General features: G+C 45.1%; 1 protein-coding gene across 1 annotated transcript in view; it reads left to right on the top strand.

The window, feature by feature from the left end:
- Window positions 1-17,705: 17,705 nt before the first annotated feature.
- The window catches only part of LOC146185273 (neural cell adhesion molecule 2-like), a 35,116-nt gene continuing 28,348 nt past the window's right edge, over window positions 17,706-24,473 (top strand). The window contains exons 1-2 of the mRNA XM_084607787.1: window positions 17,706-17,754; window positions 19,464-19,826. Of these exons, the coding sequence (XP_084463913.1) occupies window positions 17,706-17,754; window positions 19,464-19,826 (412 nt within the window). The remainder of the gene's footprint in view (window positions 17,755-19,463; window positions 19,827-24,473) is intronic.

The raw sequence follows: 24,473 nt of genomic DNA, 5'->3' as shown, positions 1-24,473 counted from the left end.
GTACCGGCCGCCAGCGACCGGCCGCTCTCTGCATGAAAAATCACTCACACGGCCATGCCGAAGTCCGCCCGCTCAGTCTAGAAGGCGCCTGCAGTTTCCAGAGAGGTATTGTGCAATGGCGCCTAGGCACCGAGCGAGCCGTGCGTGAACAAAAGCGGCAAGCACTCGTTATAGCGAGCAGTGATCTGCCGGAGTCACAGCTTCAAGTGACGGGAATACTGAATTCGAATTTATAGCGATAAATACAGCTCCAGAAGGCCGTTCTTCTCGCGTCAATGAATCACGATAGGTGGGTCTTGCCCAATCCGGCGAAAGAAAACCCGTCTAATTACTTTCTTCAACGTGTGCAAAAGAGAAATTAAGCAATGCCGCTGACGTATTTCGGTGTGTGTGTGTGTGTGTGTGTGTGTGTGTGTGTGTGTGTGTGTGTGTGTGTGTGTGTGTGTGTGTGTGTGTGTGTGTGTGTGTGTGTGTGTGTGTGTGTGTGTGTGTGTGTGTGTGTGTGTGTGTGTGTGTGTGTGTGTGTGTGTGTGTGTGTGTGTGTGTGTGTGTGTGTGTGTGTGTGTGTGTGTGTGTGTGTGTGTGTGTGTGTGTGTGTGTGTGTGTGTGTGTGTGTGTGTGTGTGTGTGTGTGTGTGTGTGTGTGTGTGTGTGTGTGTGTGTGTGTGTGTGTGTGTGTGTGTGTGTGTGTGTGTGTGTGTGTGTGTGTGTGTGTGTGTGTGTGTGTGTGTGTGTGTGTGTGTGTGTGTGTGTGTGTGTGTGTGTGTGTGTGTGTGTGTGTGTGTGTGTGTGTGTGTGTGTGTGTGTGTGTGTGTGTGTGTGTGTGTGTGTGTGTGTGTGTGTGTGTGTGTGTGTGTGTGTGTGTGTGTGTGTGTGTGTGTGTGTGTGTGTGTGTGTGTGTGTGTGTGTGTGTGTGTGTGTGTGTGTGTGTGTGTGTGTGTGTGTGTGTGTGTGTGTGTGTGTGTGTGTGTGTGTGTGTGTGTGTGTGTGTGTGTGTGTGTGTGTGTGTGTGTGTGTGTGTGTGTGTGTGTGTGTGTGTGTGTGTGTGTGTGTGTGTGTGTGTGTGTGCGCGCGCGTGTGCGCGCGTGTGCGCGTGCGCGTGCGTGTGCGTGTGCGTGTGTGTGTGTGTGTGTGTGTGTGTGTGTGTGTGTGTGTGTGTGTGTGTGTGTGTGTGTGTGTGTGTGTGTGTGTGTGTGTGTGTGTGTGTGTGTGTGTGTGTGTGTGTGTGTGTGTGTGTGTGTGTGTGTGTGTGTGTGTGTGTGTGTGTGACGGGGGCCGAGACCTCCGCAATTAGAGGCAGGCAAAGAGGTCTTGCTTGGTTCCTTGCGGCCTCTTCCTCCAGGCGGATGCCTTGCTTGTGAAGAGTTGTTTCTCGCTCCGCAGAAGGGTTTCCCTGGCTTCTCTACTAAGTATTTTTGCCTTAACCCCTGGGGAGCTGGCGCATTCCCAAATTACGTGGGTGGGAGTCCCTCTCTCTCCACATTGCTTACATTTATCGTGCTGTCTCTCATCTTTCTAGACGTGAAAGACCCAGAACGAGTGAATGTAAATTCCTGTTCATGCCTCTAGACGCCGCCATGCGGCCGTTTCTTTTTTGCTCAGGCTCTTATCTGGGGGTTGCACCAGCTTTCTGCTTTGTCTATAATTTTCGACTGTTTCTGTGTAATTTAACTGATGTTCGTCCATGTTCTGGCAATCAGGCGGCTCCCCGGTTACCCGGAAGTAGAGAGCTCGGCCTAACTCGTGTGCTGCCTCGTTACCAGGAACAGACACGTGCGCTGGAGCTCATATTAAGCTGATTTTTCTATTCAGCTGTTTTCCGGTGAAGATTCTCACCGCTTCTTATGCGATCCTGCCCTTTGCGTAATTGTAGATGGCTGTTTTGTTGTCACTAATTATGAATTTTTCTTCTGTTCCTACGCAAGCGAGCGCTGTGGCAACTTCAGCTGTTTCGGAGTTGCGGCTTCTGATAGTGATTGCCGATACTGGGGCGCCTCGGCCGTCGACTACTGAGGCTACTGCTGCACGTGGCTTTGCACTCGCCACATCATCGTATGCAACTACCTTGCCACCGTTTTTTTTTTTTTTTTTTTTTTTTTTTTTTTTTTTTTTTTTTCAGTGGCTCGAAGCGCTTTTTGGGAGATTCTGCTCTCTTTTGCCTTCTTTCCGCGTTGTATATGGGGTGCATGTGTCGAGGAAGAGGGGAGATGGTTAGCTTATGTCGGTACATCTGTGGGATGCTCGACTTTTGTTGCATCTCTCTGTCTGCAGGCCTATATATTTAAAATGGCTCTCCCTGTAGATGTCTAGCTTAGCCTTTCGTGTTGTCTCTGTTATTTCTTCCCACGTATTGTGTACCCCCATAGCGAGCAACCTCTATGTGAATGTACTCATTGGTAATCTCAGGGCGCTCTTTATGCATCATTTAATGAGTGCTTCTAATTTTCTTTTTTCCTCTGCTCTAAGGTTTAAATATGGCGTAGAGTAGCTTTTGCGGTTTATGACATATGCCTACATAAGTCTAATCAAGCTGGTTTCTTTAAGCCTCGGCCCTTCAATATTTTTTCTGATTATGCCTAGGACTTGTGTGGCGTAACCTTCCAGTTTCTTCAATATTCCGTGGTTGTATCCGTTCTCTTGAATGTATAGCCCTAGGATTCGTATTTGGTCAACCTTTGGTACGGACATTCCTTCCACTTTGATATCGAATTCTCCAATTTGCTTGCCCCTCAACGATTTTGGGTTGTAGCCTAGTAATTCTGATTTCTGCGGCGAGCACGAAAGCCCCACTAGCCACGTAGTCTACTACTGTGTCTGCCGCTGCCTGCAGTCGTCTCTCTATGCTCGCATCACCCCCCCCCCCCCCCCCCCCCCCCGGCTTATCCTGCAGAGATAGATGTCGTCCGCGTACATGCTACATTTAGGGTGCTACAAATTAATTGACAATCATTAATAACTTTTTGATAGATCTCGACCATTTATTAGCCCTTTTTCCCTCTTACGTTGAAGCACACGTCGTCATCCGGTTGCGTGACGTCATGTCTATTTGGACGTCGGCATTACGTCGCCAGGCTATTTCGTCGTCTGAATTACTTTTTTGGCCATATTTACTCATCTATAGACTCCACTTCGCCCACACAATTACCCTGGCGAGTTTCTTTGGTCCACTTTCGCATACAGTTGTTTTGTTTTGTTTTCTAACTCTCTTCATTTCACCGCAGTCTTGATGACAAATTCTGGGGAGAAGCTCCTTCAAACATAGCCACTTAATGCTTACGAAATAAGGCAAAGAAGCGGGCGTGATAGAAGTAGCATTATAGTAGAAACAAATGAGGTGTATATCGCGCGTGCTCTCACGTCTACTCTAAAGGCATCCTACTCATTTTTCGTACACATTCTAAACACAATGCACATTACGATGTATGCGGACCGATGTCCAAGTTGCGACGGAAAACCCCCACACATCACATGGGCCTGTCAAGTCATAGACGTGGTCCCCAAAATACAATATCCGAGTGCGGAGCATTGGGAGACTGCTGTCCAGCGACCGCTATGAAGACCAGCAAGGTCTGGTACAGCGAGCTCAACGGACGGCAGTGGTCAGCGCAGTCCTGGACTGATGGCAGCCGACCACTATATAGTTGCAGGTGGACGAGGTCTACGGAGAAGACTCCTGGGGATGCAACAAGGAGGCATCTCTGAATACACCCTAAAAACCGCCGAAAAATAGCATGAAGCTAAATACAGTTTTTTCTTCCTTCCTTCCCGCTTCTGTAACGGCACCTTATCTACTTATCTTCCTCCTCTGACGGATCCCGCGGCCCTAGGTCACATGGCGTGTTGAAGCGATTAAGACATGCAGTTTGACGTAAATACGTCGTTGGTTCGGGTCCATATCACAAACAGGCCTCCATTTCCACTTGCAGATGCATGCTAAATCGGGAGAGCCATGGTATCATTGTTTACAAAAAGTAAAGGCGTAGTATATCTCTCACACTTATTCTGTGGACACCTGATCAGCGCCGTAAGGGAAGGGAGGAGGGTGGGAGTGATAGTGGAGAGAAAGAGGTGCCGTAGTGTAGGGCTGCGGAGTAATTTCAACCCCCTGGGGACCTTTAGGTCATACATCGCACAGAACCACGGCTATCACCCTGACCACTCCACAAAAAAAAAAAAACAGTTGCGCTAAAATGTTTATAACAAAGATGGGAAATTTGGTATGACACTGAGGTCTGTTAGGGATGCCGTACACCGACGCCATCTTTATGGATGATGCTATTTGTCGACATCGCCAACAACAACCACAACAACAACGCCAGATATATTTTTGCTTAATGGGGCAATATTGTCGCCTTAAAGGAATATAGATGCCTAATTTTTGGGTTCATGTTTTATCCTTTGTAATGATGCCTAAGACATTACTGTGTACGGATCACGCCGTCATATTCGCTTACGACTGCTGAGTAATGAAATTTGTTCTCTCACCTGTTTCGATTTCGGTTTCAAGGCCTATCGATAGCTGTTACGTCAAAGTAAAGTCTAGGTCACGTGAGGGGTGAAATTACAATATGATCATTCCTGTTTATATTGCTGTAATTTCACCCCTCACGTGACCAAGACGAGAAAAGCGACCGCCGAGGATCCCGCATCCTTGGGAACAGTAGTCGAGCGCCGTAACCACTGCACCACCCCGGCTGGGTACAGGAAGCAATATACTCATTCCTGTACCCCACCGGGGTGGCGCAGTGGTTACGGCGCTCGACTACTGTTTCCAAGGATGCGGGATCGAATCCCGGCCTCGACGGCTGCTTTTCGAAGCAGGCGAAAAGCAAGGCGCCCGTGTGCTGTGCTGTCACTGCACGTTAAAGAACCCCAGGTGGTCAAAATTTCCGGAGCCCTCCACTACGCCGTCTCTCATAGTCTGAGTCGGTTTGAGACTTTAAACCCCACAAATCGAACCAAACCTAATTATTCCTGTGTCGGTTGAATTCACTACGATGATAAAGTCAGCCTGCCTCAAGAACAGGAATCACTACAACTGAAGAAAAGGCGATTATGTCACTGTTTATCACGCCGCAAGTCAAGGCTTGATTGTGACGTCAGAGCCATCCCTCGGCTGCTCAAGCCGATACTGGTGAGAAAAGAAAATTCAATTATAAATTATTTAAGAGCCGTAGGGAAAACCTGCGTTCAAATCGATGTACAGGAATGGATTACGCCTCATAAACAAGACAAAAAATGCCCCAAAATTTGTGTCTATAGTTCTTTAATATAACAAGAGAGCAGGCAGGAAGAGAATGCTTGAATTTTCAGCAATGGATAGAGAGTAGCATGACGCTGTTAGAAGGCATCCCGCTGAGGGAAAACCCACATCCCTAGTGCATCACGCGTGAGCCTTGGTTGTTTTATAATGAATTTAATGTATCGCGCTTTAGCGGTACTTCAAAACAACGCAGGTACTTTTGCTCTTCAATTGACCGCTCAAGTTCTGTATTTATATGCATTAATAACGGTCTTAAATACAAAATAATAATTCTTGAATTGCTTCTTTTTTATGCTTTTCAAGTTTCTGGTTGTTGTTTCTTTTTTTTTTAACTGCGCGTCTCGTTGAATTAGGCATCGTTTATGGAAGCTATACAATTAAGCTGTTTTTCTACGCCGGTCTGTTTCGTTTCTTCTTACTCTCTGCGGTATGTCATAAAGGATATTCGCCAGGGTGTCTCAATCCTTCTGACTTTTTAATTGCGATATGAATTGAGCTGAAGCGGCAAATGCCATAAAAATATAAACAATTCAGGTGAAAAATATAGAATTAATAACGAAGCCTGAATGAACATCGGTGAATTAGGAACTTCTCTCTGTCAAAGCCTTCGATTCCATTTTAGGTGTTCCTTTTTCGTCACAGAGATTTAGAGCGATAAACAGGGAAATGAACACGCTGTCTCCTTTAGTGGCAAGCTATGATTTATGCCCCTGTTAGCTGTGTCGCCCCATTTCTGAAAACGAGAACGACCAGGCCGACTGCAGTGTTGACCTAGACATGGTCAGCCGTTCTTGTTTTTTTTGTGTGTGTGTGTGTGTGTGTGTGTGTGTGTGTGTGTGTGTGTGTGTGTGTGTGTGTGTGTGTGTGTGTGTGTGTGTGTGTGTGTGTGTGTGTGTGTGTGTGTGTGTGTGTGTGTGTGTGTGTGTGTGTGTGTGTGTGTGTGTGTGTGTGTGTGTGTGTGTGTGTGTGTGTGTGTGTGTGTGTGTGTGTGTGTGTGTGTGTGTGTGTGTGTGTGTGTGTGTGTGTGTGTGTGTGTGTGTGTGTGTGTGTGTGTGTGTGTGTGTGTGTGTGTGTGTGTGTGTGTGTGTGTGTGTGTGTGTGTGTGTGTGTGTGTGTGTGTGTGTGTGTGTGTGTGTGTGTGTGTGTGTGTGTGTGTGTGTGTGTGTGTGTGTGTGTGTGTGTGTGTGTGTGTGTGTGTGTGTGTGTGTGTGTGTGTGTGTGTGTGTGTGTGTGTGTGTGTGTGTGTGTGTGTGTGTGTGTGTGTGTGTGTGTGTGTGTGTGTGTGTGTGTGTGTGTGTGTGTGTGTGTGTGTGTGTGTGTGTGTGTGTGTGTGTGTGTGTGTGTGTGTGTGTGTGTGTGTGTGTGTGTGTGTGTGTGTGTGTGTGTTAATTGGTTTTTCCTCAACGATTCGATGTACTCATTCTGCACGCAGTTTACATTGAAGGCAATGATTTACAAACAAGCTCACTACACTGAAAAACCGTGCTATATATGTACTACATGTTTTGACGTATGTAAAGTGCACTTCAGTTCCACAAAATATGAAAAACCCCACTTTTATCTTATTACACATCCGTTTTGTGCACGCAGGCAGGTTTCAACTTTTAATGATATCAGCTATTTTATAAGCAGCCCACTGGCTCTCAGTGTGCTAATGGTGTCGACAAGTAAAATATATATACAACTTCAGTGAAGTACGTCAGGAATGCTGACGAAAACGCGAACGTGTAGAAGAAACATGCATACCTACACATCGGCTGCTGTCATACGCAAGCATATGATGAAAGCCAATAGTCTCCGGAAACATGGAAACCATAGGCGAAACTATTTTTAACTAGTGGTGTTATTCGATGGGAAATTTGTAGTAACTTCTTTCAATCCTTCAAAGAAAAAGAAATTAACAATTCCACGCCAATCGAATCATTCACAACCCTCATAGGTCGCGTAAAGTGCTGTCTCAACTCAGGTCTGGCAGCAGTAGTCCAACATTCTACTTTATATTGCCGCATACCATACAAATTCGTATTTGTTACAGCCGCTGACATGCGACCTTATCAGTGTAATTGTACCACACAGATCAATTCTGTATTCTTTGTTTGTTCATGCTCGTAGTCGCGAGACGCATCTTTATCAGTTTCTTCGTCGCGAAAGACGCACCTATAGATGTGTCTCGAATATTCTGGCCCCTCGCGTATATTTCTGCAATGTTCTAGGTTGCGCTAGCCTCTATTTGCGACTCTATCTAGAAGCTTCTGCGCTGCCTCTAAATTGAGCTTTGACGGTTAATTGGACGACCAGCGAGAAAGTTTTCTGCTGTCGCCGTCGCCGAGTTCAGTAATTTTGAGGGCGCAAGCCAGCGCAATAAAGAGTTAATTTCAGTTCTACTCCTTTGTGTTCTTTTGTGATCACGGCATTATCACAGCCAAGTGACAATACTTATTTCACCTGAGATGTGTTCACTGCCCGCGTTATTGCAATTCGCACGAGAGCAGGCTATTACAAGTGCCAGCGACCTCCCGTCCTAATAAAGACCGCAATGAATCACAGCGTGCGAGGCGATGTCGTTTTGCAAATAGAATAGCACTGGCACTACAATAAAAAAAAAAAAAATCTCATCCGCGGTCTTCAGCCTCATTCAATATCACGCCTGCTCGCAAAGAAGCAACAAGCAGCACTGAAAACCCTTCCGAGAAATTCCAAAGGAAGGCAAAAAAAAAAAAAAAAAAAAGACAAGATATAAACACGAAAAACCTCACACAACGACCGCCTTCCTCTGCATGGACTCAACCGTGAAGCTTGATTTCCTGGTGGCCGCGTGTTCTTCCATCGCGTAGAAAGAAATATTACATGTGACCCCTCTCTCCTCGCGGCCTCTATCGAGCGTTCCTCAAAATCTTTGTTTCCAAGCAAAATCTATTATCCGCGCAGCACCTCTGCTGTGCATTCCCGCGCAGCAGCGTACAAAACATGTGTGCTAGCTTTTTTGCGATGAGAAGCTAGAGCCATCCGCTGGCTTTTGTGCGGTGGAATGACATTCAAAGTTTTCCTCCTTTTTTTTGGACCTCACCACGCTGCCAAAGACGGTACAGTGCATGAGGCACGCTGCGCTTTGGAACTGCGTACAACAGGCTGCCGAAAGCACCGTCAGCTTCTTGCAGTTTGCCGGGGCCTGGCCGCGCGAACATGCAGCATAATGAAGCCGACCGGGTGCGAGACAGCCTAGGCGTAAGAAGAGCAGCATGATGCGCATACATTGGGAGCACGCCCGACTTCCCGCACTTCAGCGATGCGAAGCTCTTCCGCTACGACGAACCCTGATGCGTGCCAGCGCATAATGTTGCCTTTTGCATACGAAAGAAACAGCTTTGGAATACAGCACGCATCGTGTCCACAGCCGATCACTTGTTTACTTACAGCTAATACGAAGTTTCTTTGCTAGCAGCCCTGAAAATAACCGTACTCCGTGAGTAAGTCGTCTACTTGACGATCTCTGAGCTGGACTTGAATACACTATAGTTAAAGAATAAAACAATCAATGACTTCGCTATTCAGCTCCAAAATGCAAGAAGAAGTGAAGTTGACAGCCCCGCCGGGGTGGTGCAGTGGTAAGACGCCCGACTACTGTGCCGGAGTTCCCGGGTTCGAACCCGACCGCGGCGGCTGCGTTTCGATGGAGGCGAAACGAAGTGGCGTCCGTGTGCTGTGCGATGTCAGCGCACGTTAAAGATCCCCAGGTGGTCGAAATTACTCCGTAGCCCTCCACTACGGCTCCTCTTTCTCTCTTTCCACTTTCATTCCCACCTCCCTCCCTTCCCTTACGGCGCGGTTCGGGTGTCCACAGAGCAAGTGTGACAGTTACTGCGCCTTTCCCTTCCTGTGAACCAATTTTAAGTGAAGTTGACAAAATAAAAAGCAGATAACGCGCCTTTTCCTTCCTGTAAACCAACTACGTATATATATATATATATATATATAGACAACAGAAAAAAATTAAATGGTATCCCGTCTCTCCCATAAAATATATATATATATATATATATATATATATATATATATATTTTATAGTTGAGCGGTCTTTTTTTTAGAAGATAACCCTAAAAGAGTATTGGCAACCTATATTATAAATACAGAATCAGGTATTCACAAGGAACATTTTGCATCCTTGATCGCCCAAAAATGGTCATGGTACCCTTTTGACGCGCTCAATAATCACTACGAATTGTTTGATTAAAAAGATCGACTTTATACGGACCTTTTCATGCCACTGAGCGCACGAAATGCATAAAAATTTGCAATGCACGCCACTGTAATGAAACTGTATGAAAATATATTGACAACATTACCACGAAAGTATTTAATAAGCTTTGGTTTCTTCACCGAAAATTAAAAGGCGCTACTCTTGGCCTCAAACTTCAAGCATACCGCTCTCTAGTCAGACCAGTTCTCGAGTATGCTTTGGTAGTTTGGGACCTGTGATATAATAAGGATATTATCAAACTAGACCGCATCCAGCTTCTTTCAGCCAAATTTATTTTTTCGAATTACCGTTCAACATTTTCGGTCTCTAACATGCTGAGTCAGCTTAAGCTAGAACCCCTTAAAGTACGCCGTCAGGTCTCTAGGTTGAAATTCTTTCACATTCTGTATAACAAATCAGGTTTGTCACGTGATACCTATATTTTTGCGGCACCCCAGAGATCTAGTAGACTGAGCTACTCCAAAGTAGTAGGCACATATTTCGCCAAGACCAAACTTTACAAGAATTCATACTTTTCCCTCACAACACATCAGTGGAACCGTTTGCCTCAATTTAATGTTGAATGTGCCGATGAAAATATGTATGCTTAACTGATATTGCAGAACCTGTAACCCCTCTCTTATTTGTAAATAAATAAACAAAAATTCGCAAAATAGTCACACGTGGCCCTCAAAGAAAAGAAGCCGCGCTTCGGTTGTCGGCCCTTTTAAAATTCGAGTGCCAAGGAATTCTAAAATAACCATTTTTATACACTGGACATGTGTAATGTTTTCTGACAGTGCAAATAGACCGCCTTTTCAACAGTTATCGAGCTTTGATAGGCTGCACGTTTCATAGGCTAAGACTTCTAATACAGCTAAGGAAATATTGATAATTATTTTTGTGACAACAGCGAAACAACAGCTAAAAGAGCCCGTGTTAGACTCTCCTGTCAAGCTCTCACTGTCTGTACCTGCAAGTATATCAGCAATAAATAATACCCCTTAGCGTAAAGACATTTCATGCCAAAAACATCTGAATTATCGCCCTCCGTGGTGCATTTAGTACCACTCAGTGCAATTTAAACCGCATATGATGTTATATGAGGTTTACTATTGCAAAGTGACATCAGCTATGAGGGAAAATGGTAGTAGACGGCTCTGGGTTAATTGTGACCACTTGTGGCTATTTACCATGCACTAATATCCCACCTTACTCGTGGCCCTTTGCGTTTTGCCTCTGTCGAAACGCGGCCAACGCGGCTGGGATCGAACTCGCGTCCTTGGGCTCAGCAGATCGCTCTAACCACTCAGCCACCGCGAAAGGGCTCAGTCTGCATGATGCACCGAATCCGTTTCTGTCTTCGTAATCGTAGCTGCGTTTTTCATTGATTTCAAGCTATAAGAAATCTTCGATCCCGACACGAAGTTTAATCGAATAAATCACGTTTTTTTTTTCTTGCGGCATTAAAACGTTTTCCAAATTGGCATACTCATATTTATTATCACGCGAAAGGGCTCAGTCTGCATGATGCACCGAATCAATTTCTGTCTTCGTAATCGTAGCTGCGTTTTTCATTGATTTCAAGCTATGATAAAATCTTCTATTCCGACACGAAGTTGAATCAAATAAATCGCGTTTTTTTTTTACGGCATTAAAAAGTGTTCACAATTAGCATACTCATATTTATTATCGCATTACAACGTTTACTACACAGCTTTGGTAAAGTTTAGCGCCCTATCTTTCTAAAAACAAATTGATCGCGCGTTCATACGTGAAGCCGCAGTTATCACTCAATTGCCGCAAACACGTAGAATATTGACGATGGTACATCGCGTTTTTCTATTGGTGTAGAAAGTCATCGCTGAGGCAATATTTTTACTAAAAACGTGTTTAGCTTCTGCAACGCTGCAACACGCAGACTACAAATCAGTGAGAAAAAAAAAAAAAGAAATACCATATGGCGCCGACAGCTCTATCCGGGTCAGTGCCCGCCGTAAATTATGAAGCCCAATGTTGCCTTATTTTTTTCCTCGCGGTGGTTTGGCAACATAAAAGATCGTGAGTGGCCGCAAGAGCCGCTGAACTTTGTACAACCACGCCCGAATGGCTTAAACCATCGATCACCAGTACTGGCGCTTCACTGTCTCCTTTCTTTAGTTGGCCTCACTGCATGCCGTTCCTGCTGTTGACAACAATCCGTCTCTATTTAATTGTTGTCTCTCTTTACCTCCCTTCTCGCACAAACTTCGTGCATGCTTTCCTTTCTGTTCTCCGAGAAGTATATCCTAACGACACGCAGCTGATGATAAAATCATAACACGCTTTACAGGCGCTAATTTGAGAGCGTAAAGTCATAGAGAAAACAACAAGTCTGAAGACAAAATATTACTGAAACGCGATACTGGGGCTTTGTGCAGTGCAGCACGACGAGTTGAACACCAAGTAATGAAAGCTTGGCAAGCGAAAGCGGGGAATAAATAATATCGATAAAGCGACCGTTTTAATTATTTTCTGCTTCAATAACATTGTTTCACTTCCAGCTGCTTGCTGGTGGGATATTCTTAGAACTCATCAAACTGGGCATATTTCGAGCTCTTTAGAAAATTGTATTCCACCTTCTCCTTACTCTCGCTCCTTCAGAACACGAGTATGCTTCGCACGGCTTTGCCGGAATTCATTAGAATTTGCTTGTAAATACTATATTGTGAAGGCAAAAGCTGGATGGCATGTTGAGAGAGCTTAAGGATCCGCATTGGCAATATATTGATTTGGGTTTGAAGCTTATTGACAAGTTTTTCAAGAGCAAGACAACAATTCTTCGGCCTACTTTCGCGCTATCTTTTGCCCGCTGTGATTAGTGTTCATTTTCAGTATTCCTAATTAGTAAACTCACTACGCTGCTATCGGAGCAGTTCGTGGTACGCTGGTCATAAAATTTTAAACTTCGTCAGATTTAGCGCTATTCCAAACAGATCGAGTATCAGTAAGATTTTTTTTTTCCTGCGTTACCTCAAAGCTTCAATCTGGAGGAAAGCGAAAGGTAACTGCACAAGAAAAAAAAATAAACAGTCATTTCGCCAATACTCTTCAATCTACTAATGATTGACCTCCCGCACAAGCTCGAAAAAGTCGAAAACTTCAACCACATAATCTACTTCGCTGCTCGCCCAAAAAGTCAAAGCTCCTGCTGTACCACCACACGCATAAGGGACGACCGCTCAATTAATCCAAGCAGAAGACAGAATATGAAGAAGTCAGGTTAAACACGAATGATGGCGGAACCATCCCCATCCTGAAAAAAAAAATCAAAGTTCTAGGCATGGTCATCAAATCCAACGACGTAAACAGCACACGGTCAATAAGCTCATGCAGAATATTGCCATGCGATGAGATTTCTAAAGGGGGTCACCAATAGGAGAAGTGACATGAGGAGGAGAGCCTGATACGACTAGTGCACTCCTTCGTCGTATGCCACATAAACTACGTGCCTGCCTTTCACGATTGGTGCAATGTGGAGAAGGACAAAATAGACGTGATTGCACTCAGGACGTACAAAATGACGCTTGGACTGCCAGACTCGCCTAGCAAAGAGCTCCTGCTACAATAAAAAATCCGGAACACGCTGGGCGAACTTACAGAAACGCAACACATATCGCAACTAGAAAGACTGACGACCACCGTAGCTGGACGACACATACTCGATCGAATTGACATCAGCTATCACAGTCAACACGATGACAAAGAAATTATCCCGCGGAACGTCACGGACGGCATCCGAGTCCACACGTTCCGAGAAACGTACTCCCAACGTATAATCAAGGCAGAGGACAGGCCAGAACCACGGCCCTGCTGCGGGACTACTGAAAAGCGAGAGAAGTGCGCTTCGCGGATGCTGCCGAGTATCACAACGATAGACGTACGGCGTCGCGATTGTCGGTACTGTTGGGACGCTTGCCCACTGCGCCAGCGTAAAGTTCCAACACGCCGAAGTGGCCGAACGTTTAGCCATCGCAATTGTCATAACACCGCGGGGTTGCAGTCAACGACTCGCGCACGGTCATAAACAACTACGCCAAGGGGAGAATATCCGTGGAAGCCTGCCGAATAATCAAGAACCTGAAACGCTCACCGGACAAGTAGCTCGAGCAATTTGGTTCACCGCACACGTGGGAGACGTCTCTCCGCATCACACCTGCCTCGACAAAATCACTGACTGCGTCACACTAGGTCTCGCAAACCTGACGAGAAGCAGACGAGCTTCAATAACATAACCAACTACTAATTACCTCAAATGAAGCTTCTCTGAGGCAGGAATCTGTCTTTCCTCTGTTGCCAACAGCTATTCATACGTCTTTTTAGTGGGAAAAAGTGACCTCATGGATTGAAACAAATATGCAGCTGCTTTTCTACTCATTTATCGTGTAACTCTTGTTTAGAATGTACTGCTTTCAACGGATTGGAAACGATTCTTCATTTATGAAGAGTCGTCGAAAAGAGCTGAAACAGGCTAATCGCATATAAATTATTTGTGTACAAAAAAAAAAACAACATTGCACCTCGCGTGTGGCGCATGATAGCCTTAGTCGCTTAAGCGCCATAAAACACAACAAAACAAATTTTCATCGTCGCTACACATTCGAACGTCAGAAAGGTGCACTATGGAGAAACTGAAACTCGATACCATCATTACGAAGGCAACCACTTAATCACTTCAAGCAGTTGGCTGAGGCAGAATACTCTTGAGTCCGACAAAACAAGGAGCCTGCAACCAGGCTCCGTGTTTCCACTAACGCACGCAGCTAACACAAAGCTGCGCTGCGTCACCCTGCGAAAACAGGCGATAACTTGCAACTTTCTTCAAGTTAAATTAGATTTTGTACTCAGCACATGCGAGTAATCATGCTTCGCAAGAATATTTTCTTTTCAGCTCTTAACACTTCGTCATTACTCGTGTCCACGCGCAAATAGGCCTCATCTCTGACGCTTGAACGCAGGCTCTATTCATAGGTTTTTTTTTTTCTTCATGCTTGCTCGGACATCGCATATTTCCTGATTTTCGCGAGGGTTACAAAATATAGAAAACAACTTACAGTTTCGCAATATCTCGCTGGTTGAGGAATATTTCAGCATGTGAGGACACAATGGGCCTCCGTTGTGTCCGGTTTTACTGCCTCAAACCGCTATGATGGAATTCTACAGCGAATGTGGTAAGCACGTTGTAACTGTTCCGCGTTACGCGTAGCTTTTCGTTTGAATGCAAAAACAAAATCCCATTTTATTCGCTGTAGATTAAACACTAGCTCACAAGTTTGAAACGCAACCACTATTAGTCACAGCCGCACTGGTTTAGAGTTCTTCCTAAGTTTCACTCGTATACCAGTTTCATCATTCCTGTCTCTTTGAGCAAAGTGTTGGAGAAAGTAACATGGAAAAAAACGTGGTCTAACACGTCTCTGGCACGAGCATTTTTAATATCCTCTGCGCCACCAGCCCTTTCATTTGTTTCCTATGAAGGGGTGCATTTCCGGCGCCTTGCAGACGTTGATGTGCAAGTTGAATATGAAAAGGGCATTTATTTAGCCCATTTCACGCACACGAACGAAATACACGACAAGCCGCATTATTCTGCAACATGCACAGCTAAAATAAAAGTGCCGTTTGCACCAGGCGCCCGATAGCTCAGTTACTCTCACTGCAACGTGGTGCATCAAAGAGGAGATATGGATAGGACAAAGATGATGAGTTCAAAATATAGGCACAGCTTGAATACACGCGTGACCACGGCTGGAAGAAGGCAGAAAGGTGAGATCCTCGACAAGCCCTCTTACCGAAATGTTTTCAAGTGGACAGAGGCGCCGCCTCGACCCCTGTGCTTGTTTTTATTGAGGGGGGGGGGGGGGGGGGGGGGGGGGGGGGGATGTTGCATTCATTCCACTGAAAGAATCGCCAGAATAAATTAGGGAACTACATCATTAGGGGCCCTTGGTCCCATGGGGCTTTCACATTTACTTTCAAAAGTGACCATAGGCACCACCTGGCAGAGTACGCAACCAAAGCCCAGTGAAGGTGGCAAGTTTCTTATACCTCGGCGTTGAACCTCATAACAGGGATAAAATGGCTTAGCATGCCTGCCGTCACGCAATGCTTGCCACTTGCGGCAAAGCATAGCATGCGCGTCGAATCGTGGGGGGAAGTGTGAATGATGTTTCAAAAGCGGGTTTGACCCCAAAACATGCGAGCTGTTCTTATTGAATGTATTGACTGGATAATCACCTTTTACATTAGTTTCGTCAGGCGGACTGACACCAAATGAAATTGGGCTGTTAAACAAACAGTTTCTACTAGTCTTTAGTAACTGATGATTGCATCATTAATCCGATTCCACAGCTGAAAACCCCGCTATACTGAATGACTTTGAATTAAGTTTAGCCAATTTGTGTATCTTGACATCCACCCAAAGTACATCGGGCTCTTTGGATTTCCCTTGCATTGAAAGGCTACTATGCCTCATAGCGCATGTAGCTTCATAGACTGATGTGTCACACTGAAACTGACTCTTTCATTCAGATCTTCTCACAACTTAACTTGTATCATTCTGAAAACACCGTCAAGTTTATAGCTCATAGAATGGTACGTACTTAAAATAAAACGTAGTGCAATTAGCCAGTTATAGACTTACACCCTCCCCTTCGAGAGGGATTGTTAGCTGTAGTACATGATTACGTATGATTAATAAATCTATATAGCCAGCAGAGGAGACGGAAAACGTTTTGTACTTAATTTATAGTCTTCATGCACCCGGGTGGTGCAAAAAAAAAAGTAAATAAAATAATTTTTGTGACTTATGCTGTATTTTGTTGGTTGCGTGAAGCGGTACGTTCCGGACTAACGTCATGAAGAGATTCAGGCTATTAAGGACGCCGTAGTCAGGGAATTCATAATGGTGCTTTTTAAGGGCTCTGACATCGTATAGCCCACACGAAAGTTTCTTTGTTTCTCCTTTCTCGAAATAACGCCGCTGCGGCCAGGATCGAGCAGGTTAGCTCGATATGAGCAGCTGAAAGCCAAGGCTACAGAGCCACCACGAAGGGTAAAAAATAATTAGTGTGCCAGAGCTATACGGCGAGCGTATAACCAAGCCTGACAGTTTTGAGTACAGAATTGATGCGTCTATCTGCGTACCTCGCGTAGCGTCCAACAGCGCCAACTTCATTGCCGTCGGGAGCCATCCTAATATCGCGCAATGTTCTGCAGGGCTACCCTCACAGTGCAGGAGCCCCACAAGCATTAGAAAGTTCGATCGAAAGGCCAACTTTGATTATTCGGGTGAGCGTTCCCCGTGACATGGTCAGTCTTCTGTCGGTCTGTCGAAGCTTAAGTGCGTTGGTCAAAGGAAGGCCACGGCACGATAAAGGATACGAGCCAGAAACAGGATGTCCGAGATTGCGTGGGCGAAAGTCAAGGTGCCGTTAGGAAAGAAGCTCAATTGTGGAATAATAATAATAATAATAATAATAATAATAATAATAATAATAATAATAATAATAATAATAATAATAATAATAATAATAATAATAATAATAATAATAATAATAATAGGCATTATTAGAGAGTTTTAACAGCATGCACCTTTGGCCTGTCTATGATGTAATGCAGATGTAATGAGGTAATTAAGGGGATGAAGTACGAATCGACTGGGGTCAAAGGCTAGGGTCGGCTAGATAAGAACGTGATGCATTTGCTGGCACATCATCTTCTATTGGGCAGCAAAATGGCAGATTGCACGGGGAGTGGAAGAGGAAGGAATAATGGTTTACATAATCCAGCACTTTTCAATGCGCAACTGCGGCGCACTGAGGGATAGTTATGTTTCGCATAAATTAGTGCAATGACGAAGGGTGAGGCCGAAATCGTGGCCAGAGAGGCGACGACTCCGACAGCTCGGCTTGAATCTCTGAGGAGGGCTAGGATTGAAAATAGACTGGTTGTCGAAGCTTCGTTACTGCTAAGTCGGGCACTAGACTGGCTACATGGAGCGTCAGCAAGGAGTAGCTTTGGTTGTTTTGCGTAGTGCCATGTTGAAGATGCAGTGGAAAACAGTGGAGCTCGTCCGATCTTCTCTTTTCTCTGAGGGCCCCGAGTAAGGATACTGGCCAATCTGGGAAGTTTAGTTTAAAATGCGAGTCCTTGGAACTGGCGCAACATGGCTGTTGAGGGGGGCGACAGCCTCCGGAGAGCCAGAGCTTACCGAGGTACCGAAAGCAATGTAAAACTTTGCTCTGTCTCGCATTCCTGACGTAGCGGAATTTTGCCTAGCTCTACCGGTGAACTGTCTTCCTGCGAGCCGTGCGAGACGCTCTGTTGCTCTACCGAAAAACTTTGCCCTGATGGTAACCCGAGCTTAGAGAGAGAGAGAAAATAGAACAGAATTGCAAGGAGGTTAACCAGGTGATGCCCAGTAGGCTACCCTGCACCTGGGGAGGGGAAAAAATGTAGAAAAAGCAAAGAAAGAACGCAAAGGGAAGGAGTCTATAACATTTCTAGATAGCTATAGAGAAAGGGGGTAAAGAGCGTGCAGTTAAAGTCTTGAACTCAACCCCAAGTTCTTTAAAAACTTAAGTAGTGCCTTCACCGATTTCCTTTGTGATGTAGGAGTCATCCAAGGGCCCAGAAGCTTTCCTTCAGTAAGAGCGCGAGAGTCCAAGCGGCGTAGTGTAGCAGCCAGGAAAGCACGCTCACGCTCAAACTGAGGGCGGTCATAAAGTACGTGCGCAATAGTTTCAACACACCCCCACTGCTCACACGTTGGAGAGTCTCCCATGCCAATAAGGTGATAATATGCGTTTGTAAACACCACTCCCAGCCACGGGCGACACAACAGTGTAGCATCACAGCGGGAGAGGCCGAATGGTACCTGCAGTTTAATTAACTGATCAAAGTGGTGCGAGCGGGACGTCCACCCTCCATGCTTAGACATGCATGATTGACTAGTCATGTTTCGGGAAATCAGTCGAAGGTGACTTGCTCATCGGCTCTTGTCAATGGTATCTCGACAATGTCGGTTGTATGGTGAGCCGATCGAGCAGCATCGTCAGCTAAGTTGTTGCCTTCAGTATGGCCTGGTATCCACTGGTAGATTATTTCGTGACCCTCTTGCAATGGCTGGTGGTGCAGATGTCGAACCTACGCTACAAGTTGCTCATGGTCGCCATGGCTCAGAACCGATTGAAGATATTTTAGTGAAGATTTTTAATCGAATAACGCAGCCCATTTTTTGAGGATCTTTTTCAGAAATATACTTTACAGCAACACTAATTGCGGCCATTTCTACTCCAGTAGAGGTAGTCTTAAGCGAAATAAGATGGTAAGTGTTTGCTAGCATTGATAAGTTCGTCTGGAAAAAAAAACGGTACGCATGAGCCTGTCTTTATCGAAAATAATGGAAGGGGGGTTTCAGAAGGTGTTCTCCAACTTTGCAAATAACATTACTATCTAAAATCAGTATTAATCAAACTAAAATTAAAAATAAATATATAATTTAAAAACAAAACCTGCCTGTAGAGCGCAAGAGGGCTGACAGTTGTATGCAACTCGTTTCCCTGGCCTTCCCAAATATTTTATTTTTTAACCTCTGGTTCCAGTTAGCTGGGACACCCGGTATATAGCAAAGTACAAAGATAGGAGTAGGCCGTTCTTCATTCGTCCTATCTATCCTTGCCCCCTGTGTCTACTAGCTTTCAGCTGTTGAGCCCGAATGCGATGGCTCGCTCCTGGTCGGAAGACTCGCTTTTCGACCGAGGCGAAACACAGTGTAATTGCAGTGCACGTTAAGGGACCGCAGGTGGTATAAACTAATGCTCAGCATTTCGGCTACGGCACCCCTCACAGTCCGTGCCGCTCTAGGTTGTTAAACATCTTAAACAAAATAAACTTTTCTGAGGTTTCCCTCCTCTTCGTACAGGTGGGGACGGCGCAGAGCCATCTGTCGAGGTGACGGCTGTTGCGGGTGGCGATGCTTGTCTGCCGTGCCACATAACACTCTCGAGCGATGGGGATCGCCACGTGGCACTCGTCCTGTGGTACAGGGACAACTCTACTACACCTGTTTACACGGTGGACGCCCGCTGGGGCGGTCTCCTCCAGGGGGCGCGACATTTTCCGGGAGAGGAGGATTTGGCATCCCGCCTTAGCTTCAACGCAAGCCGCCAGCCAGCGATGCTTCAAGTTTCTCCTGTCAAAGCCGAGGACGCTGGAGCGTACCGCTGTCGCGTGGACTACCGCCGGGCGCGCACTGAGATCACATCTGTGGTGCTACACGTGATCGGTAAGACATCTCGAAATGGGTGCGTAGGGGATTTTGCCCGGCAGTGCATTTTGGTGGATGTACTTTAGTGTGCTCAATGATACGACGGCGACAGATGTGTCACCCACATATAAGATAATACCTATATATAACACAGAAAATGAAACCTAAACAAATAAGAGTTGGGAGCATCAGAGTCCAATTAAGACTTTGCAATATTGTACTGGAGGCAAAACGTGAAATTTATTTTAGAACTTTCGAATAGGTCTCTGCGTCTCAACATCTCTCTCTAAACCGGCCACTTAAAGGTGCTGGATACAGCTCGCATGCTATAACTTCTACGTAGTAGTAAGGGAGTTCATAAACCTTGCACAGGCACCCAAATAGCCACATTTATCAGTCTGAAAAGAAGGCAGGAGCCTTCGTGAGGTGTACTATACTCATTCTTCGCTTTCTCATACTCTGCTCACTGAGTAGTTTTGTTTGAATTTTAACAGTAGGACGGCAGTAAACATACTAACCAAATTTAACGACGAATAGCAAGTGCTGCAATGTGTGTTTGTATGTGTGTGAGGGGGGGGGGGGGGGGAATCAGATTACGGCAAAAAATTTAGTTAGAAAGGTGACCCTTACTCTACATGAACAAATTTAAAAACAAAAACCAAATAGGAACTTTAAATCTGCAGCTATACGGAGAAGATAATTATGGCAAAGAAACTGAAGCGGCAAACTGTTTACTGCAATTTGCTCCAAAATCTTTTATAATTATTTTTAATTACAAAGTGTTGATGCCCCATATTTGAGTATTTATTAATGTTTCTTCTTCAATAAATTGCGGTGTATCTCGTCGTTAAATTCAGATATACGCATAAAACGCGAAGAGAGGATAGCCGATGGTCGCTTAGGGTAACAAACTGGATTCCAAGGGAAGGAAAGCGTAGCAGGGGGCGGCAGAAAGTTAGGTGGGCGGATGAGATGAAGTTCGCGGGGGTCAAGTGGACGCAGCTAGCACAGAACCGGGTTAAGTGGATAAACATGGGAGAGGCCTTAGCCCTGCAGTGGGTATAGTCAGGCTGATTATGATGATGATGATGATGATGTTGATGATAATAAAACGTGTTGCAAAAGGCTTAATGCATTCTAGGGCGGCTTATGAGTGGTACCCGATCTTGTATTTGAGGCTCCATCCTTAGCTACTTAACTTTTTAACGCGAGCATCAGCCCTCTCGACCTCCATCGCTGCCTTTGTGTTGGACCATCCGTGCGGCTTGTGCCGGCGCCTGAACAAGACGAGGCGGCGGCGACAGCATGCTCTAGGATTGCAGTAGTGATCGCTATCGTTGCCGCTACAACGCTTATGGCAATTGCGCGGACATGGCTATCAACAGCGAGGCGGTATCTGGTCGAAGCGACGACTCCAGCCAACAACACCTAGACTACTACAAGGCCTGTGCAAGCTTATGTGACGTCATCGTAGTGAGATCATACTGAAAGTCGGCTTCACCCTGTGCGGTTGCGTTTTTTTTTTTTTTATTTAACGCTGCTCTGGAGCTACGTCTTGAAATTTTTAGTGCTAGCGATGAAGAGGGTTATCCTTGTGTTACTTGTGCTATCTAATATTACCAGCCTTTTGATGTATGTGAGAAGTTTTACCAATCCACCTGGCATTTATTTCAATGGCAGAAATGAAGTGAGAAAATTTTCACCTTCATTCAGAGTTACTTGAATAAACATTACGGCAGGCACAAAATTCATCTGAGAGCAGATTTATTGTTAGATGGATAGATAAAGCTAAGAATGGTAGGCAGAGATATTACTCAGAACGGTGACCTTGGCTTTTCGTGAATACGAGGTCGCTTTCACTGAAGTGCTGGTCACAAAGCTGTACCGTGATTATAAAAAAGCTGATTAAGCTGGTAGGAGCATTGCCATGAGTATATTAATGCAGCGAGCAGCTAACTCGGCTTTGAACCAATTTAAACCAGACATTTACTACGGCAGCTACGATCACGTGGCCACTAGCGAAATAAAATTGTTTCCATAAGAAAATAATTTAGGTTGCAAAACAATTTTGTTTCGCACTCAAAACAGGGCGAATGGTACTCGATTATTAGTAGCTGTGCTGTCCAAAGTGTGTGCTCGATATGGGCACACCTACACTTTAATACACTGTGCTAAATCAGACAGTGGTGAATAGCAGCACGAGCATTAGGAAGCAAACAAGAACGCTTTCTTACCACAGTGCACTTCATCGGTAATAAGTTTTTCCACGGCACAGCCTTCGTACACGCTGCATTTTGAGTCGAATCCGACGGAAACATGAACATTTGCGCTTTGGATCCATTGGCATAGTTAGACAGGCTGTTTAGAGCACAACACCCAGACATTGCAGATACCTTGCTCGCAAGCTCCTGTGCAGCACAGATTAGGAACACAGCAAACAGAAAACACGCACACTCAGGCCGAGTTGTCCCAGATCGCCTTGCTTGCGTATACGCTTGTGCTCGGCGCCGCCGATCTAACCCCAGATCTCACTGTCGTGACGTAGGACTAGTGGAAAGGGGGACTTGCGCTGGCCTTCTCTTAGTCTAGGGGGTGTTGCCCCAGCACGCAGAATAACCTGCGCTCTGGGCACCACATCCTTTTGTTCAGCCCGGAGCCCAGCTCGAAAAACGGGTCGCTACAGTTGCTTTAGATGCCGATGCGTCCTGCCGCTTTTCTTTTCAGGAGCTCGTTCAACTTATCTCGCAAGGTTCCCAATGTCCGTTTCGCTGCTTTGAAGCGTCGTAATTTCGTATATTTATTCAGAGGTGCTGTAAGCCTTGACAGGTTCATACAAAAGCGGGCCACAAGGCCAAAAAGTAAGGGTCAAAGAGCAACAGAAATATGCAATGCTATAATTATTACGGCAAAATAAACAAACTGAAACAGAAAAATAATTGCAAAGGAAACTGCAAACGAGATAATGCTAGTGAATATAGCTAGGGGTTAAAACTTTATTGCCAAGAAATGTAGGCAAACAGTCCCAACGTGACTAAGTTCATTTTGAACAGACGCACAAACGAAAGTCGCAAAGGAAAGCTGAAATAATCACTTTCAGACTACTCGCACAAAAGTACACTATTTCTAGTTTCAAACAGACCAACGAAGTCATAAATCACAATTTATTGTGGCAGCGGACCAATTGCGTTGTTAAATGTAACACACAGATGTTCAAGAATTATCTACCCGCTCCTGCTCTGACTGCGAAGAAGCAATTAGCACTATCTAATAATAAGTCAATATTTAATAATATCTAATATATACAGTCAGAGGCAATTTTGAAAATTTATGTGAATGATTTCCTTAAAAATGTGCCATAGACTTAATGAAACTAGATTTAAATGATTGCTCTTCAATGCCATACAAAAAATGCACTTGCACGTAAACGTATAATAATAACATTAAATTTCTAGAAATCTCACACATGTAATACCAATCAATCACAAACTACTGTCCGCACAAAGAAATGGCAGTCATTGCAATTGTTTCAGAAATGTAATACAAATAAGAGAAAGACTTGATGCCCAAAAATAGACACACATTAAATCAAGTTCTGATCACCAGGTTACATCATTTCTACGCAAACGAGTTTCACACTGTCCGTCTCATCTCTTAAAAAAAAATCATCATGGGCAATTCTGAACAGCTGTTCTGCTTGCTAGATGAAAACGACTGATTTTGCGGAATTTCTTACATTACAGGCATTACTTTCGATTAAGCATTGATTTTCATCATTCAATAAGCCATGAAGCACTGAGAGGTAATTTAACTGAGAGTATTTATATAGTGATTAAATTGCGGTAATTACACAGCAGTAATTTAATTACTGAAACAAAAATTTCGCAATAATTTATGCAATTATTCCTTATGGCATAGTAGTTGGGAGGCTGAGATGCTTAGCGCGAGCATGCGGGATGAATTCTCAGCAGCAGTTGCTATGTTCCGAAGGACGTTCAATGTTCAAGAAGCTTACGTGCTTTGCAACATCAGTGCGCGAAAGAGAACACGAGTTGGCCGAAGAAACTCCGGAATCATCCCCCTTAAATCACACAGTTATCTTTTTATTCTTCACTCCCCTATCTGCCTATTTTCTCGTGGCACCTTAAGGTGTGTAATGATAAAAGACATGGTTTCTGCAACCTTAGTTCACCCAACAATAGAGACTTTTAGTTTAGCGCTACCGCTTACCGCTATCGACTACAGCTACCGCGCGAACGTCAGTACGCATGCGCAGATCACCCCGAGAGCGACAGATGGCATCACGTTCCTGTCAAATTCCGGCGGACTTTACACACAGGGACCAATCAGCGCGTGCAGGGCTGAGGGGGCTCGGTAGCCGTAGACGGCCACGGTAAGCGGCGTGGTAGACTAAAAGTCTCTATAATAGAGAGTTTTAGTTTACCGCTGCCGTCTACCGCTACCACGCACTGTCAGCATAGCACTCGCTGATTAGTCGCCGCGTGCGGCGTCCGCCGAAATTTGACAGTAACGTGGCGCCATCTGTCGCCCCCGAGGTGATCTGCGCATGCGTACTGACGCTCGCGCGGTAGCGGTAGGTGATAGCGGTAAGCGGTAGCGCTAAACTAAAAGTCTCGAATGTCTCTTTTAGAGGTGTTTGTAGAGATT

This window comes from Amblyomma maculatum, chromosome 6 (assembly GCF_055883805.1).
Source record: "Amblyomma maculatum isolate TAMU_Amacu chromosome 6, ASM5588380v1, whole genome shotgun sequence".
Classification (NCBI taxonomy): Eukaryota; Metazoa; Arthropoda; class Arachnida; order Ixodida; family Ixodidae; genus Amblyomma; species Amblyomma maculatum.
This window is presented reverse-complemented; position numbering and strand designations above follow the sequence as displayed.